Source organism: Mesoplodon mirus (genome assembly GCF_964341445.2).
Source record: "Mesoplodon mirus genome assembly, chromosome: 3".
Taxonomy (NCBI): Eukaryota; Metazoa; Chordata; class Mammalia; order Artiodactyla; family Ziphiidae; genus Mesoplodon; species Mesoplodon mirus.
The window spans coordinates 4,705,017-4,719,785 of NC_138978.1; the positions used below are offsets into that span (position 1 = coordinate 4,705,017).

A 14,769-nucleotide genomic window follows, 5' to 3' on the forward strand; every position below is an offset into this window, starting at 1 on the left:
TGAAAGGCAAATGACAAGAGAGGGGACAGATGTTTGTACTAATCTATCAAAGGATTCACCCAAATTCTATACAGAATTCCTGCAAATCAGTAAGAGCATTCCTTATTAACTTTTATGCTCATGATACTAATAAAAATATACTGGCATTTTCTTTCCATAATAATATGCCCATTACTGTGCCAAGCACTTACGTGCATTCTCGCTTAATTCTCCCAACAGCCCTATGACAGTAAAGTTACTGTCTGGATTTTATGGATGAAGAAACAGGCTCAGAGAGGTTAAGTAACTTGCCTCATATCAGGCGGCTAGAGAGTCAAACTTGGACTTGACTTCAAAGGCTTTGCTCTTTAAGCCTCTGACCTCTTCCGAAGCCCCACCTCCATCTTTGGCCTTTTCACGCCATCATCAACACGCTCACGGGTGCCCAAAATGCCAGGTACTGGGCTAGGTGATCTCAGCTGTCCTTCCCTAAAACCCGCCTGTGCTGAGTACAGAGGTCAGATGCACACACTATATTTCTCATGATTTTGGAGGGTGGCCTTTTACCACCACTTTAGGACTCTTCAGTTTGAAAAGGTGGGCTTAAGAGAGAAACAGTCAAATCGTGAATATGTCAGAAAAGCTAAACAGGAGATTGATCAAACAATTCCAAGTTTCTACAGCTAGGAATAACCTTAGAAAACTTAAGTTCTACTTAACATAGAAGGAAAAAAACAAAATTGATGGAACGCATTATCCCCAAGATGGCATTATAAGTTCAAGAAAGGACTAGGTGGGACTTCCCTGGTGGTCCAGTGGTTAGAACTCTGCGCTCCCAGTGCAGGGGGCCTGGGTTCAATCTCTGGTCAGGGTGCTGGATCCTGCATGCCGCAACTAAAGATACCGCATGCCACAGCTAAGACCAGGCGCAGCCAAATAAATAAATAAATACTAAAAAAAAAAAAAAAAAAAAAAAAAAGGACTAGGCAATCAGTAAGGACAGGACTCTATATATAAATACTAAAAAAAGAAAAAAGGCAGGGCCCACATCACCTTTAAGGTTTGCAGGGCCGATGGGGAGTCCCATCCTCCAGGCACACCCCTCGCTGACAACAGCACAAACGGGCCAAAGGAGCAGAAATTCTGATTCCTGATTAGAGGTCATTCTAAGGGCTTAGAGAAGACGTTCCTACCATTGTACAACTTTGTTTTCATTTCTCTTCCTAGTCATGTCCATGTTTATTTGGGGCCTTTGAGATATGACAGTAAATAAAAAGGCCAGCATCTGAGTGACATGAACTCAAGTTCCTTTCTGGGTCAAAAATGATGGTTCGGATCCTCTCTTTACATCCAGAGTTTGGCTTATTTTTTCCTTCTCGTCCGTCTGCATCTGTTTCATCCTGCCCACTCGTGCAGGATTCTTGTGGTTTGATGTCTGTTGGCATTTTACTACTGAAGAATGTTCTGGCTCCAGCAAACCCAGGAGGGAACACTGTGCACTCCCTGCAAGCAGAAGTGGTTCCAAATGTCCAAGAGCCAAGCAGGATGCAGCCGTCAGGCCATGAGCTTCTCCAAGGGAGTGCGATCTGTATGACCCATGGGCCACCATGGTGGCAATAAAGCAGCAATATTCCCAATGGCCTTTTTGTTTGTTTGTTTTTGGTGCCCCCTTTTAAACATTTATGCTCTTTTATTTTTTCATCTCTGTTAGCTGTCTTAAATCCTCTCTTGAACAAGGTAGGGTATAAATAAAACACATAAGTAAAACTAAAATGAAAGTTTAATAGAAGTAAACACTAAAATTCCATAGCCAAGCAAAACATGCAGCTTGCGTGTCCCATATTCTCTTCTCCATGGTTTTATTACTGAACTCACAGCAAATAGAAAAGCTTTCAATTGAATTCTCTTTGAGAAAGAAAAAAAAAGAAGAAAGAGGTATTTTGGTAGATAATGCAGAACTGGAGTATTAAAATTTCAAGATGCAATTGTTTGGAACATCCAAAGCAGAAAGGTAATAACCAGCTTACGGTTTACTGAAGAAAACAATTTGAAAATTCAGCCTCCTGGTGTTTGCTAATCCCATTATGAGATGACACTGGAACTGACAGCCCCCTCCCCACCCACAGGGAGACCCTCAGAAGCCTCTCTGAGCTCCACCCAGCAACCCTCCTGACCGCCAGTGCCGTCTTGCTGTCGCTGGAGCAGACCCTCTGCCTCTGCCAGGCCCTCCCCTCTCTGCCTGGCGTCTTCAAAGCTGATAGCTCACAACAAGTTTATCTGTGGGTCCCACTCGGCCTCTCCTCCAGACACCGTCTTTCTGGATCATCCCCGGGCTCTGCACTCCACCCCCATGCTTAACCCCAGCTTCCGGGAACCACTGCGCCCGCCACCCAAGTCACACTCATGGCCCTGCAGGAAGAGTTCAGAGGGAAAACTGTCTTTGGGGCTTCCCAGGTGGCGCAGGGGTTGAGAATCCACCTGCCAATGCAGGGGACACGGGTTCGATCCCTGATCCAGGAAGATCCCACATGCCACGGAGCAATTAAGCCCGTGCGCCCTGAGCCTGCGCTCTAAAGCCTGTAGGCCACAACTACTGAGCCTGCGTGACGCAACTACTGAAGCCCACGTGCCTAGAGCCTGTGCTCCGCACCAAGAGAAGCCACGGCAATGAGAAGCCCACGCACCACAACGAAGAGTAGCCCCCACTCACAGCAACTATAGAAAGCCCACGTGCAGCAACGAAGAACCAATGCAGCCAAAAATAAAACAAAAACAAAAACAAAAACCAAAAAAAACTGTCTCTTGAAGAGAATAAACTCAGTATTTTGAACAGAAAGAACAAAGAAAGCTTTGGGAATTCATAACCTAATTCATAAATTCTGGCACTATGTTTTTTTATTATTACAGTAGCAGATTTAGCCAGGATGAGGCATACCAAAGCCTTCTGTGTACATGTATGTCTTTTTAAAATCATCAAAACCTCATGTTTATCAAAATCCAAGAAGTAGGGCTTCCCTGGTGGCGCAGTGGTTGAGAGTCCGTCTGCCGATGCAGGGGACACGGGTTCGTGCCCCGGTCCGGGAAGATCCCACATGCCGCGGAGCGGCTGGGCCCGTGAGCCATGGCCGCTGAGCCTGCACGTCCGGAGCCTGTGCTCCGCAACGGGAGAGGCCACAACAGTGAGAGGCCCGCGTACCGCAAAAAAAAAAAAAAAAAAAAAAAAAAATCCAAGAAGTAGCAACAATAAATATTATTAACCAAATACCTACTTTCGCCAGGTACTTTACACATACCCTCATGCTCCAATATCCAACATCCTGGCTCAGAGTGAGTGCTTAATACATTTCCACCTGTTACCTACATTTCAACATCCAGGAAAACAGGGAGCAAAAAGGTTCAGCTCCGAGCCTAGAGGCACAAACCTCCCAGGTGTAAAACCGGGCTTTGAACATGGGCCGTCCGGCTGCAGAGCCCCAGTGAGCCTCCTCCGTGAGGTGCGCTGCAGGTCAGCACAGGAGACTCTGAGGCTGAACGATGCGCTCAAGCTCGCCTGGGTGGCAGGGCAGCCTGAGAGTCCTGCTCCTAAGGCACGCTCACTGACAGGACGCCTCACCATCCGGATAAGGTAGGTTTTTGGACAACCAAGGCTCACACTACTTGCCCAGCAGGGTCACTGTTGTGAACATCCAACCTAATGCAGCAGATAGGAAACTCATTGAAGGAATGACCTTCTTAGACCCACCTTTACATCCCACATTAAGACTAAATTACCTGCCCATCAGGTTAGATAAGCAACGAAAGAACAAACACACGTCACCTCACTGCCTTAGGCACCTAAGTGTGCACCTGGCTTAGCCAATGCTTTTACCTTCAGTTTCTGCGGATGGCCCTGCCATCCTGGTTGGGGGGCTGGGTGACTCTGTCCCCCAGGTCAATCCTGGCTGTGACCAGCAGACCTTCCTCTAGTGCTCTAGCCTTTTCCTCCCATCTGCAGTCCAAACTTGAGGTTTTAGCCCCACTCTGTGACTGTAACCTACAGCCAGAGAAACCCAGACAACCCAAAACTGTGGAAAGAACCACAGACCCTACACCAGGGAAGCCTGAAAATGCTTTTTTTATTTAGGTGTTGATTTTACGCTTCTAGTTTCACAGCTGTCATGGAAGGATAAAGATCCCAGAACGCTGACCTCCATATGTGGACTACAAGAAAATACATTTTTACTTAAGTTCATGTTTTATTTAACGACTGTTTTTTTTTCAAAAGTGTTTAAAAGTTGAAAAGGAGATTGGCTCCTTTAAGGCTCAATCCACTGGGACCGGAGATCTTAAAGCAGGTTATAAACACTGCAGACATGCATAAAAATGAAACTCTTTCAACTACAACATGGGTTAAGTAGGAATTAAACTCAAGTATTTAGGAATAAATCAGGTTTAAAATGTGTCGATTATAATGTCTATAAAGAGCACAGAGATCAAGAAAATCTCACTCTTCCTCTTTAGGAATCCTTTCTCCCAATAAATTTTGGCAAATCATCTCAGAAATCTCAAATCAGTTAGATTTCAGGCCCCTGATGATGCATCTGACTACCTAAACCAGAGATGCCAATCTGGTTTCAATGTGCCCAGTTAATGATAAACTACTCCTTCCCCTCAATGTGTGGCAGGCAGACAACAGCTCCACTCCGCAAACAGGAAATGCAGAACACTAGAGAAAGGGAGGTTTTTTTTTAAGAGAAAGGGAATGATTAAAGGTCATGGAAGTCCTGTCTAGCTGCCTGCTTCACTCTCTGGGATACAACTTAAGGGGATATTTTAAAGTGTAAAACATGGGCATGGGAGATTCTTAAGCTGATTTTGGACATTTCTATATTACTCCATTGTTATTATCATGTATTATGGCTGTAAATCTGAAACTTTTATTTTTTTAATTTTATTTATTTATTTATTTATTTATTTATTTGCGGTACGCGGGCCTCTCACTGTTGTGGCCTCTCCCGTTGCGGAGCACAGGCTCCGGACGTGCAGGCTCAGCGGCCATGGCTCACGGGCCCACCCGCTCCGCGGCATGTGGGATCTTCCCGGACCGGGGCACGAACCCGTGTCTCCTGCATCGGCAGGCGGACTCTCAACCACCGCGCCACCAGGGAAGCCCAATCTGAAACTTTTAAACAGAATTCCCTGGTTTTGTGTCAGCTTGCTTCCATCTGAGATTCCTGGCGGAAAGTCTCTGAACTTCCTGAACACGAGAGTTCTGAAGGTGCTCTGGAGCGCTGGTGGGAAGAGGACCTCGCCTCCTAGTTACATTTCAGTGTCATCAAGCCATAGACCCGAATGCGAACACATCAACAGGGGTTATTACCTTCTTTTGACCACACAGGTAAGAATAAAGATTACTTCTATTTTTTCTCTCATTCTTCAGCTAAATCATGGTATTTCAACTTCAGGCTGATTTCTAATTTCACAAAAAGTGCTAGTAAATATCAAGTCCAGAGATCACCTTCAGAGCCTCTCTTCTAGTGGAACCCTGAGAGAGAAAATCTCCACACCAGAGGGGATGGAGTTTTACACTGAGTTTGTTGACAACAGCAACACAAGATGATTAAGCAAGAGGACATGTTTCACAGGGATTTCACCTACAGCCATAAACGTGGAGGTGCCTTCACTCATCCCGAGAAGTAAACTTTTTTTTTTTTAAAGAAATATTTGTTTGGCTTCCACCCATCAGTCCAATAACAATGATGGGTCCTAACACTCTGGTAGTTTTATACCTCTGAGAAATGTTTACCTAGGACTCTGGCCAAGGCTATTATGTCATTTGCAGCGGCCTAAGATTCAGTAAGCCTGGTAAACAGGTAAATGGCTGCTCAATTACTGATAACCAGACTAACTACAAATGAGTGGAAAAAAAGGCTGATTTCAGAAAAGCCGGTTTCATTTACCGCTTTGCTTCTAAGAACTGGAGAAAAAGAATAACTCGCACAGGGAATTCCCTGGCAGTCCAGTGGTTGGGACTCTGTGCCTCCACTGCAAGGGGCACGAGTTTGATCCCTGGTATGGGAACTAAGATCCCACAAGCCGCGCGGCATGGCCAAACAAAACAAAACACAAAACAAAAAGAATAACTAGCCCGATAGCTCCATTCAAAGGGAAAAAAATGAAGGCCAAAGGTCACCGTTGATTAGTTACAAGAATCTCCAGGTGGCCCTATGGCAGCCTAACAAGATCTGCAATTTCCAAAAATATTTCTTTGGGCGTTTCCATAGTAAGCAGTGACTAACACACTTAAGGAATTCTTATGAGGGGTGCCCAAGGAGTCCGGCAGCTCTGCAGTCTGAGGACTGGTAAGCTAGGGTGACAGTACAGCATAGAGGTCAAGAACTGGGATTCCAGAGTCAGACTGCCCAGGGCTGAATCCAGACTCTCTTGATTTCTAGTGGTGCGGCTTTGGGCAAGTTACTTAATCCCTCTATGCTTCATTTCCTCAGCTTTCAATCAAGAATTATGTGAATGCCTACTTTAAGGTCTGATACGAGAATTAAGTGCAAAAGCATAAAGTGTCCATTCAGCACCCTGCCCCTGCACAAAGTAAGCCCTCACAAAACGTTAGCTGTTATTAACATCACGCAGACCTACTGCCAACACAGACTTGACCAGCTCTAGTCTAGTCAACACAAGCTTGACTAGACCAGACTTGGCTACTTCGGATCACTGGAAAATCTAAGCCCAAATTAGAGGTTCTCTGGCAGGGCTGGGAAGACCCAACCCAGCAGTTTAGAGAGAAATAATCCACCTCGTGATCTGACCTTGGAAGCCTCCCTGCCCTTCACGCTGACCTCAAATGTGGAATCAACAAGAAAGGAAACTTACTGGGCCCCTACTAAGTGCCAGACATAGTGTGAGACTCTCTCGTGTTATCTTTCATCCGGTGAGGATACGGGCGCACATCCCGAGGACGTGTTTGGGGCATCCCTTGTTTCCTAGCTTATTCATGAGTTTATTCCTAACCTGGGCCTCCGAAATGAGGCTATTTTTCCGGGAGACTCTTCCTTGAATTTCTGGACAGCTGCACAAAAGGAGAACACAAGACACCTGCCTCTGAGCCTGGACTCACTTCAGAGGCGGGATGTCCCCATGGAAGACTCAGGGATCGGACAGAGTCCTGGGGAGGTTCCCGGGTAACCTTGACCTTGGTGCCTAAGACTCGATTTCCCACTCTGCGGGCTGGGGGCGATGACACAGCCCCTGGGCCTGGGCGGGTGTGTGAGCCGAGCGTGGCACCGGGTCTCGGAGGACTTGGACCCCCACTCCACCTCCACCTCGGGGGCCCTGTTCCCTCCTGGGGGCGCGGGGGCCTCTGGCCTTGCCCTGACACAGCGCACGCAGCGCACCGGCCGCGGAGAGCTGGGGCAGAGGCCGGCCAAGACATCCCCGGCGCAAGGGTCGGGGCGGTGGGGACAGTCAGTCCGGCCGGCGATCGCGCACGTCAGCCGGGGTCACGCGGCCTCTCCGCCAGGCTCCGGCCGCCCGAGGCGGGAACGGGGCGGTCGCCGCCAGCCCAGCCCCCCCTGAGCGACCCGGCCTAGCCTCAGCCCCGACGGCGGCCCACCGCAGGCCTCACCTCCCTGCGCACGTTCAGCAACGAGTAATAGTCTTCATTGTCCAGCTCCTCCTCGCTCAAGGCCGTCGCCATCTTCGCAACCTTTCACCCCGCCAAACCGGCAAGGCCGTGCTCAAGAGGGACGGCCGGTCGCTGTCCAGACGGCGTGGACCCGTGCGGCCGCTCCACAGCGGCCCCTGGCGGCCCGGAGTCGCGCCGCCGCCGCCCAACCCTGAAGAAGCGCGCCTGCGCCCTGCGCCCCCGCGCGGCCGGGGGCGGGACGCGGCGCTTCGGGCCCTTCCACGTGCTGCGCGCGGACCTAAAGCCCAGCCAGGGCGCCGAGGGGCTGTGCCCGGGCTGGAGAGGACGACTTTGCGGTCACACCCGGGGATCGTTACCGTCTGGGCACCGAGGAGATAGGCCCCTGCTACACCCCCTGTCTCCCCCGCCGGCCACCAGGGCGGGGCGCATCCGGATCCCAAATATAGCCCCACCTGGGCCGCTTCGGCAGCACCGCCCCCCAACCCCCCGCGGGAGGCTACTCCAGGCCCCACTTGCTGACTTGTCACAGGAAACTTCCAGAATGTCATGTGTTCCTGCCTCAGTGGTCTTCGCCTTTTCTTTTGACCACCCGGAACCCTGCCCAGAGGATGGGCCTCCTCATTTTCATTTTTTATTATTGCCCTATATTTAGGGGCACCTGGCCATTTTTCTGCTGCTTAAACGAGGAGGCAGTTGCCATTGGGTTCCCGCTATAATTGTCTCTGGCCGGCTTGTATGCCTACAGACCCTATCACAGAGCTGTTCTCTTGTCAATTTCTGTCTTAAAATTTAGCGTTGGAGCCTGATTGATTTCAGTCTGGTGCCTGCTGCTTGGTGCATTGTTAAAGATGTCTCGGTTACATGGTGCAGTTATCAAGAGGAGGTGGACAGGAGGACTCCCATGGTCTTGTCACCGGTTTGGTTCCTGCTGCCCTGTTCCAATCCTTCATTTATTCTCAGTAAGGTTTGTAAACCATCGATTTAGAACCATCCCTGTTGCCCTTCCTAAGCAGGCCTCCTGGGAAGCCCCCAACACCTGTCTGTGGATTTGAGAAGTTGATTTCTTTCTCTTGCTAATTTTTGACCAGATGTGCACCATCTGGGCCTGTGTATGGTCCCTTCCAAGTTGCCCAGCCCTCTTAAGGATCTTCTGGCATGAGACACTTAGGTGTGCTGAGACTGGTTATTCAAGACTGTTGAGTCAGTGTGGAACAGACTGTCAGCCCAGGTTGTAAATTAAGAGCTTTTTCTTTATCTGCGTGAGGTTTCCTCACAACAGCTTTCTTTCACAGACACTCATATTCCATCAGCTATTCCAGCAATTTTTTTTATGGTTTTTCCTTTTTTCTCCATTGCAGAGCAGTGATGAGGGCTAAACTGCCCGCTGACATTTGCTGGTTTTTAAGAATTTCTTACCGAGAGGCTGGGGGGAAAACTACAACGTTATGATATTCCTTTTTCCTCAGGTTTGTAGACATTAATTGGGCCATAATGCTCAGCTGGGTAGAGAAGTCCTTTGCCATCTTCCCTCTGCTCTGGAAAACACTGCCTCTAGGAATTACGTGAACGGAACGTAACATATGTCTCAGAACGCCGAGGTCTGTGTTGCTATGATTGAGAATGACCTGGTTTTTATCACCACTCTAGCAAAATAAATAGTGACTCAGGGATGCTCTGCGTTTTTGTCCTCTCTTGGGCCCACAGTATTTTGTATTATGGTTACTTGGAAAGTGGTTGTGAAAAATGGGAAATAAACTTAGATACACCACAGGCTTGAGAATATATTTACTTTGGAGGTTGGCTCTCTTGTTTCTCCCTTCCAAAACCCTCATCTATGGTGGGCAAGATAATGAAAACCAGGAGGAGTACAAATTTCTAAGTTAACACACACGTCCAACAAACTACTCACACCAGAGCAAGTGACAAAACTCAGCCACGTTAACTCACTTCCTTGCACTTTTGTTTTCTTTTTATTGGGTAAAGCCGCAAAGCAATTTGTCACTTAGCTGCAAAGCCTAATATGTAATACATTCATATAAGTATATGTACGTGTGTATGTATCATACATGTATATGTAATTGAAACAGGAGGGAAGGGGGCAGGACACAACCTTTAAAAGAATAACATAGTCATTGAGGATATCACAAAAATTGGTTAGAACCGATTAGGTCCAAGATGGCGGAAGATCCAACTTCCAGTGGACCTTGAGCCTCATTATCTGCTCATTATAATACCTTAGCATATGCTAAATGACACACCCACAGGTGCCACGACAGTTCTGAGGCCAACCATAAAAGGCCAAAAGTGGGCAATGCCCAGTTCCTGGAAATCCTCACCCTTCCCCCAAATAGTTGGAATAATCCTTCCACTCATTAGCCTATGAAATTACCCAGCTCATAAAAACTAACTACCCCATATTTGGGGGCCTCTCGCCTTCTGAGATGGCTCAAACTCTGTAGAGTGTGTTTCTCCCAGGGCTACTCTTGCCTTTTGAGATGGACTGCATTCTGTTTCTGGAATGTGTATGTCTCTAAATAAATCCACTTCTTACCTACCACTTTGCCTTGCACTGAATTCCTTCTGCTCTGAGACATAAAGAACCTGAGCTTCATTAAGTCCTGACTCCAGGACTTAAGTGTGATCTTACTTAAAAGGCAGTGGGTTCAAGTCCCAAATCTGAGTTTTGCCTGGGTTCAAGTCCCAACCTGAGTTGTGCAGTTTCATAATTGTTATTGAATTCTCTCATTCTTAAACAGTAAATATAAGGCCGTTCACTTCTACCGTCATGTTCAGAATGACCCCAGAACATTTGGCCTCTCAGCATAGCCACTCAAGAAGTTTCCTCTGTTTAAGGGCTTGACCCTGGGCCACCCCCCCATCTAGCATGTAGGGTTAGGGTTCCCAGAGTAAATACAGGATGCCCATTAAATTTGAATTCCAGATAAACAATGAGTAATTGCTAGTAATATTGCAAGGGGCATACACATATACTAAAAAAAAATTCATTGTTTATCTGAAGTTCAAGTTTAACTGAGTGTCCTGTATTTTTATATGTCCTGCATCTGGCAGCCTCAACTAGAAACCCTACAATCCTTCCCCTTTTCTTGAGTGATGCTACGGAGAGATGAGGTGAGCAGCCTGAATCCACACCCCTTTCTCTGTAATTCAGGAGGAAAAGTCACCTATAATCTTTTTCTTATTCTCTTGTCCCTGAGCCCAGGTTGGGCTGTCATGCTTGCTTGGAGCCATTCATAGCCTTGCTTTCCCTCTCCCCTCGTGAACTCTGATAACCCTGTTAAGAGGAGTTAAGAAAAAAAAAAAAAAACCTTAGCTAAAGAAAAGAAGGGAGAATCTGCAGGCACTCAAGAATTAAATTTTCTTGATGTTATCTCTTCCCTTAGCATTTCAGTGACTCGTCATTGTCCTCTTTAGCCAAGATGATAATTGCAGGAGGGTCAAGTCACCCAGAGGAAGATCCACACCTGCTTGAGTGAGATAGGGCAGCCTTGGCAGCAGTGGCAGGAGGCGCAGGCAGCAGTTCAGGGATAGACTGGAGGCCTCGGGACTCAGCCATTTTAGACCTTGCCATGCTGTCAAAGTATGCGTCTCCAAAATCTCCAGTTCAGACCTTCAGCCTTTGGAACGCAGCATTCCACCTACGATGTCATCCATCTGTTGTGCCCGTGGTACTTACTGGTTTTCCCTGCTGTTTGCAACTTCACGTCTGTGGTCCCTATGTGTTCATCTATCCTAATCCATCAGCTCCCAGCTGGGGTCCCATTCCAATCTGCTTTCTCGGCCGCTCAGTGATGTCATAATCCTTTGGCCTTTGGCTCTGTCCATCACATCCATTCCCAGTTTGGTTTGTCTCTCTTACCTACCTTTCCACACTCCTCCCAGGCTGTCGAGAGTAGCTGAGGAACGTCTTGGAAGATGCAAAGTTGATGCTTATTGATGCCAAAAGCTCGACCTCTGTGCACCGGTGTCGAATCAAATCTTGGAGACAGAGTTTTGGGTGAAGTAGCAAAGAACAGCTTTATTGCTTTGCCAGGCAAAGGGGGACACAGCAGGCTCGTGCCTCTCAAAACCGTGCGTCCCAACCTGGGAGGATTTGGTGAGGAGTTTTTTTTTTTTTTAAGAATTTACTAAATCTTTATTTCCCTAATTGCGGTATTAACAAAAATTTCTCACAAAATGTATAAAACAGCATAAACATTTGATAGATACACTAGTGTTAGTCATACTTATTCTTTCACTTGATTAGCATTTGTTAAGAAAACAAAGGGCCAAAGTGCTTAATTTTCATTTAGAATGGAATAATCTGGCCTAACTCTGACCAATAATTTAAAAGAAAATAGTAGAGGATACAAGTATTCAAAATTTTACATGAATAAGGAGGGTTTGCTATTTTGTCTGCTAAAGATTTTTTACCTCAACTTTAAATCTTCCTAAAATGCCAACATCCCAAAATAAAATTTAGTATCACCTGACTGTAGACTGAATAAACCTTCAACATCAATCTTTAGCACCACAGAGTCAAAACACGTTTTTTTTTCATGTAAGGACCAAGCAGTTTTTCGGTACGCGGGCCTCTCACTGTTGTGGCCTCTCCCGTTGCGGAGCACAGGCTCCGGACGCGCAGGTTCAGCGACCATGGCTCACGGGCCCAGCTGCTCCGCGGCATGTGGGATCTTCCCGGACAGGGTCACGAACCCGTGTCCCCTGCATCGACAGGCGGACTCCCAACCACTGCGCCACCAGGGAAGCCCTATTCAGCTTATAAGTTTGAGACAATATGCAGGAATGGGCATTGGCCTTTCAGCAATTTGCAAGAGGGAAGTGATTTCTGTTCTAGTGGAATTAACACTCCAGTGTGGGGGGAGGGGCACAGACACTCAACAAGTTAGTTAATAAGCAAGATAACTACAGATTCTAAGTACTATGAGTAAAATAAAACACAGTGATGTGATACCAGAACGTCTCAGATGGAGGGAGGTCACGTGAAGTGGGCTGGTTATGGAAGATTTATCTGGGGAGGTAATTTTGAACCAAATGACAAGGAGGATCTGGCTTTGCAGGATCCAGAGGAAGAAACTTCCAGTGCAAAGGCTTGGTGACAAGAACAAGTTTGGTGTGCTCCAGGGATGGGGAGAGAGAGCCAGCGAGCACGAAGCTGGTGCAGGTCGGGGAGGACAGTCGGAAGAGATGGAGAGGCTCAGTCGGGCGGGGTTGGGGGGACTCATGGAGGGCAGGGCGGTGGTCAGGAATTTAAGTTTTATTCTGACCGCAGTGGGGAGCATTGAAGGATTTTAAGCAGGGAAGAGACATGGTCTGACTTTTCCCCCCAAAGGATCACTTCAGGCAGACTGGGTTAGAGGGGGCAGGAATGGAAGCATCCCCTCACCCCTATCCTGTTCAAGGTTATTCCGGGAAGAGAAGATGGTAGACTCGGACTTGGACTAAGCAATGGGATGGTCAGGTATAGAATGCAAGTTGGACTTCAGTCAGCAGGAATTGCTGATTGGTTGGGTCTCGGGTATGGAGAAAAGAGAGGAATGAACGGTTATGCCTGCATTTTGGCTTGAGCTACTGGGTAGTAAGGCCATGTATGGAAGACTATGGAAGAGGCAGGCTTGGGAGGGGAGTAACCAAGAGTTCTTTTTTGGAGAAGTAGGTCTTTGTTAGGTCTCCCCGTGGAAATGGCACCTGCTGTTTCTGCTTCCTTTACTGTTCACTCTTTCATTTATGCAATCAGGCTCTCATCCCCATCCTTTCTTAAAATTCTCTTCTCAGAGATTCCTATGGCTTCTTGAACCCCAAACCCAATGGCTTTTGTTGAATCACCGTCTGTCTGGACTCTAACCACTACTTCAATGTTACTCACCTCCTTCGTTGTAACTTTTCCATCCGTCCTTGAAGGCTTGACTTTTCCTCTTGCTTAACTTCCATATTTCTGTGTTGATCTCCCTTCTTCCTCCCGCCTAGGATTCAGGAATTTTGTGTTCTGGGTTCATGGATCTTTCAGCCTTCCACCTCCTGACTTTCCTTCCTGGATCCTTGGTTCTAGCCAGAAAAGAAAAATATTGAACTTCTTTGCTCTTTGTCTTTTGCTGCATCTCTGAACTTCCATGTAGGGTCAATGATCCTCAGTCTAAAAAACACCCTGTGGAATTGTTTTTTTTGTTTTTAATTTTAAAATTTATTTATTTATTTTGGCTGTATTTGGTCTTCGTTGCTGCGTGCGGGCTTTCTCTAGTTGTGGCGAGCGGGGGCTACTCTTCATCGCGGTGCGCCGGCTTCTCATTGCGGTGGCTTCTCTTGTTGTGGAGCATGGGCTCTAGGTGTGTGGGCTTCAGTAGTTGTGGCACGTGGGCTCAGTAGTTGTGGCTTGTGGTTTCTAGAGCGCAGGCTCAGTAGTTGTGGCACACAGGCTTAGTTGCTCCGCAGCATGTGGGATCTTCCCAGACCAGGGATCGACCCTGTGTCTCCTGCATTGGCAGGCGGATGCTTAACGACTGCGCCACCAGGGGAGTCCCTGTGGGATTGCTTTGAGTGTGGGTTTGTTGTTGAGAACTCTGTTGGTGTTTGTTTTTCTGAAAATCTCTCTATCTGACGTCATTAATATTGAAGGATATTTTCTCAGGGTAGAGAAATTTGGTTTGGCAGTTATTTTGATTTCCAGCACTTTGGCAATATCATTTCACTTCCTTTAGGCTTTTGCTATTGCTGTTGTGAAGTGTTTCTCTTTTCTCTTTTGGGGACTCCAATCACACCGTCTCAGTGTATTCTCTCTTTTCTGCCTTCCTTCTTTTTCTGTTTTTTTGTTTGTGTGTGTGTGTGGTATGCGGGCCTCGCACTGTTGTGGCCTCTCCGTGGCATGTGGGATCCTCCCAGACCGGGGCACGAACCTGCATCCCCTGCATTGACAGGTGGACTCTCAACCACTACGCCACCAGGGAAGGCCCTGTCTTCCTTCTTTTTATTGCTTTGGCTTCTTTGTGGATAGCTCCCTCTGACCAATCTTCCACTTCACTAATTCTCTCATTTTCTTAAATTTTTTTCCTAAATTTTTAAAACTACTTTATTGAGTATAGTTTAGGTCCAGTGTAATGTACATACTTATTCTTTTTTAATTAAAGTATAGTTGATTT

At 47.1% G+C, this 14,769-nt stretch overlaps 1 protein-coding gene across 1 annotated transcript in view; it reads right to left on the reverse strand.

The window, feature by feature from the left end:
- Positions 1–7,706, reverse strand: part of DNAJC11 (DnaJ heat shock protein family (Hsp40) member C11) — a 73,631-nt gene extending 65,925 nt beyond the window's left edge. Inside the window, exon 1 of the mRNA XM_082615290.1 lies at positions 7,598–7,706. Within this exon, the coding sequence (XP_082471416.1) occupies positions 7,598–7,669 (72 nt within the window). The 5' untranslated portion in view covers positions 7,670–7,706. The remainder of the gene's footprint in view (positions 1–7,597) is intronic.
- Positions 7,707–14,769: the final 7,063 nt, after the last annotated feature.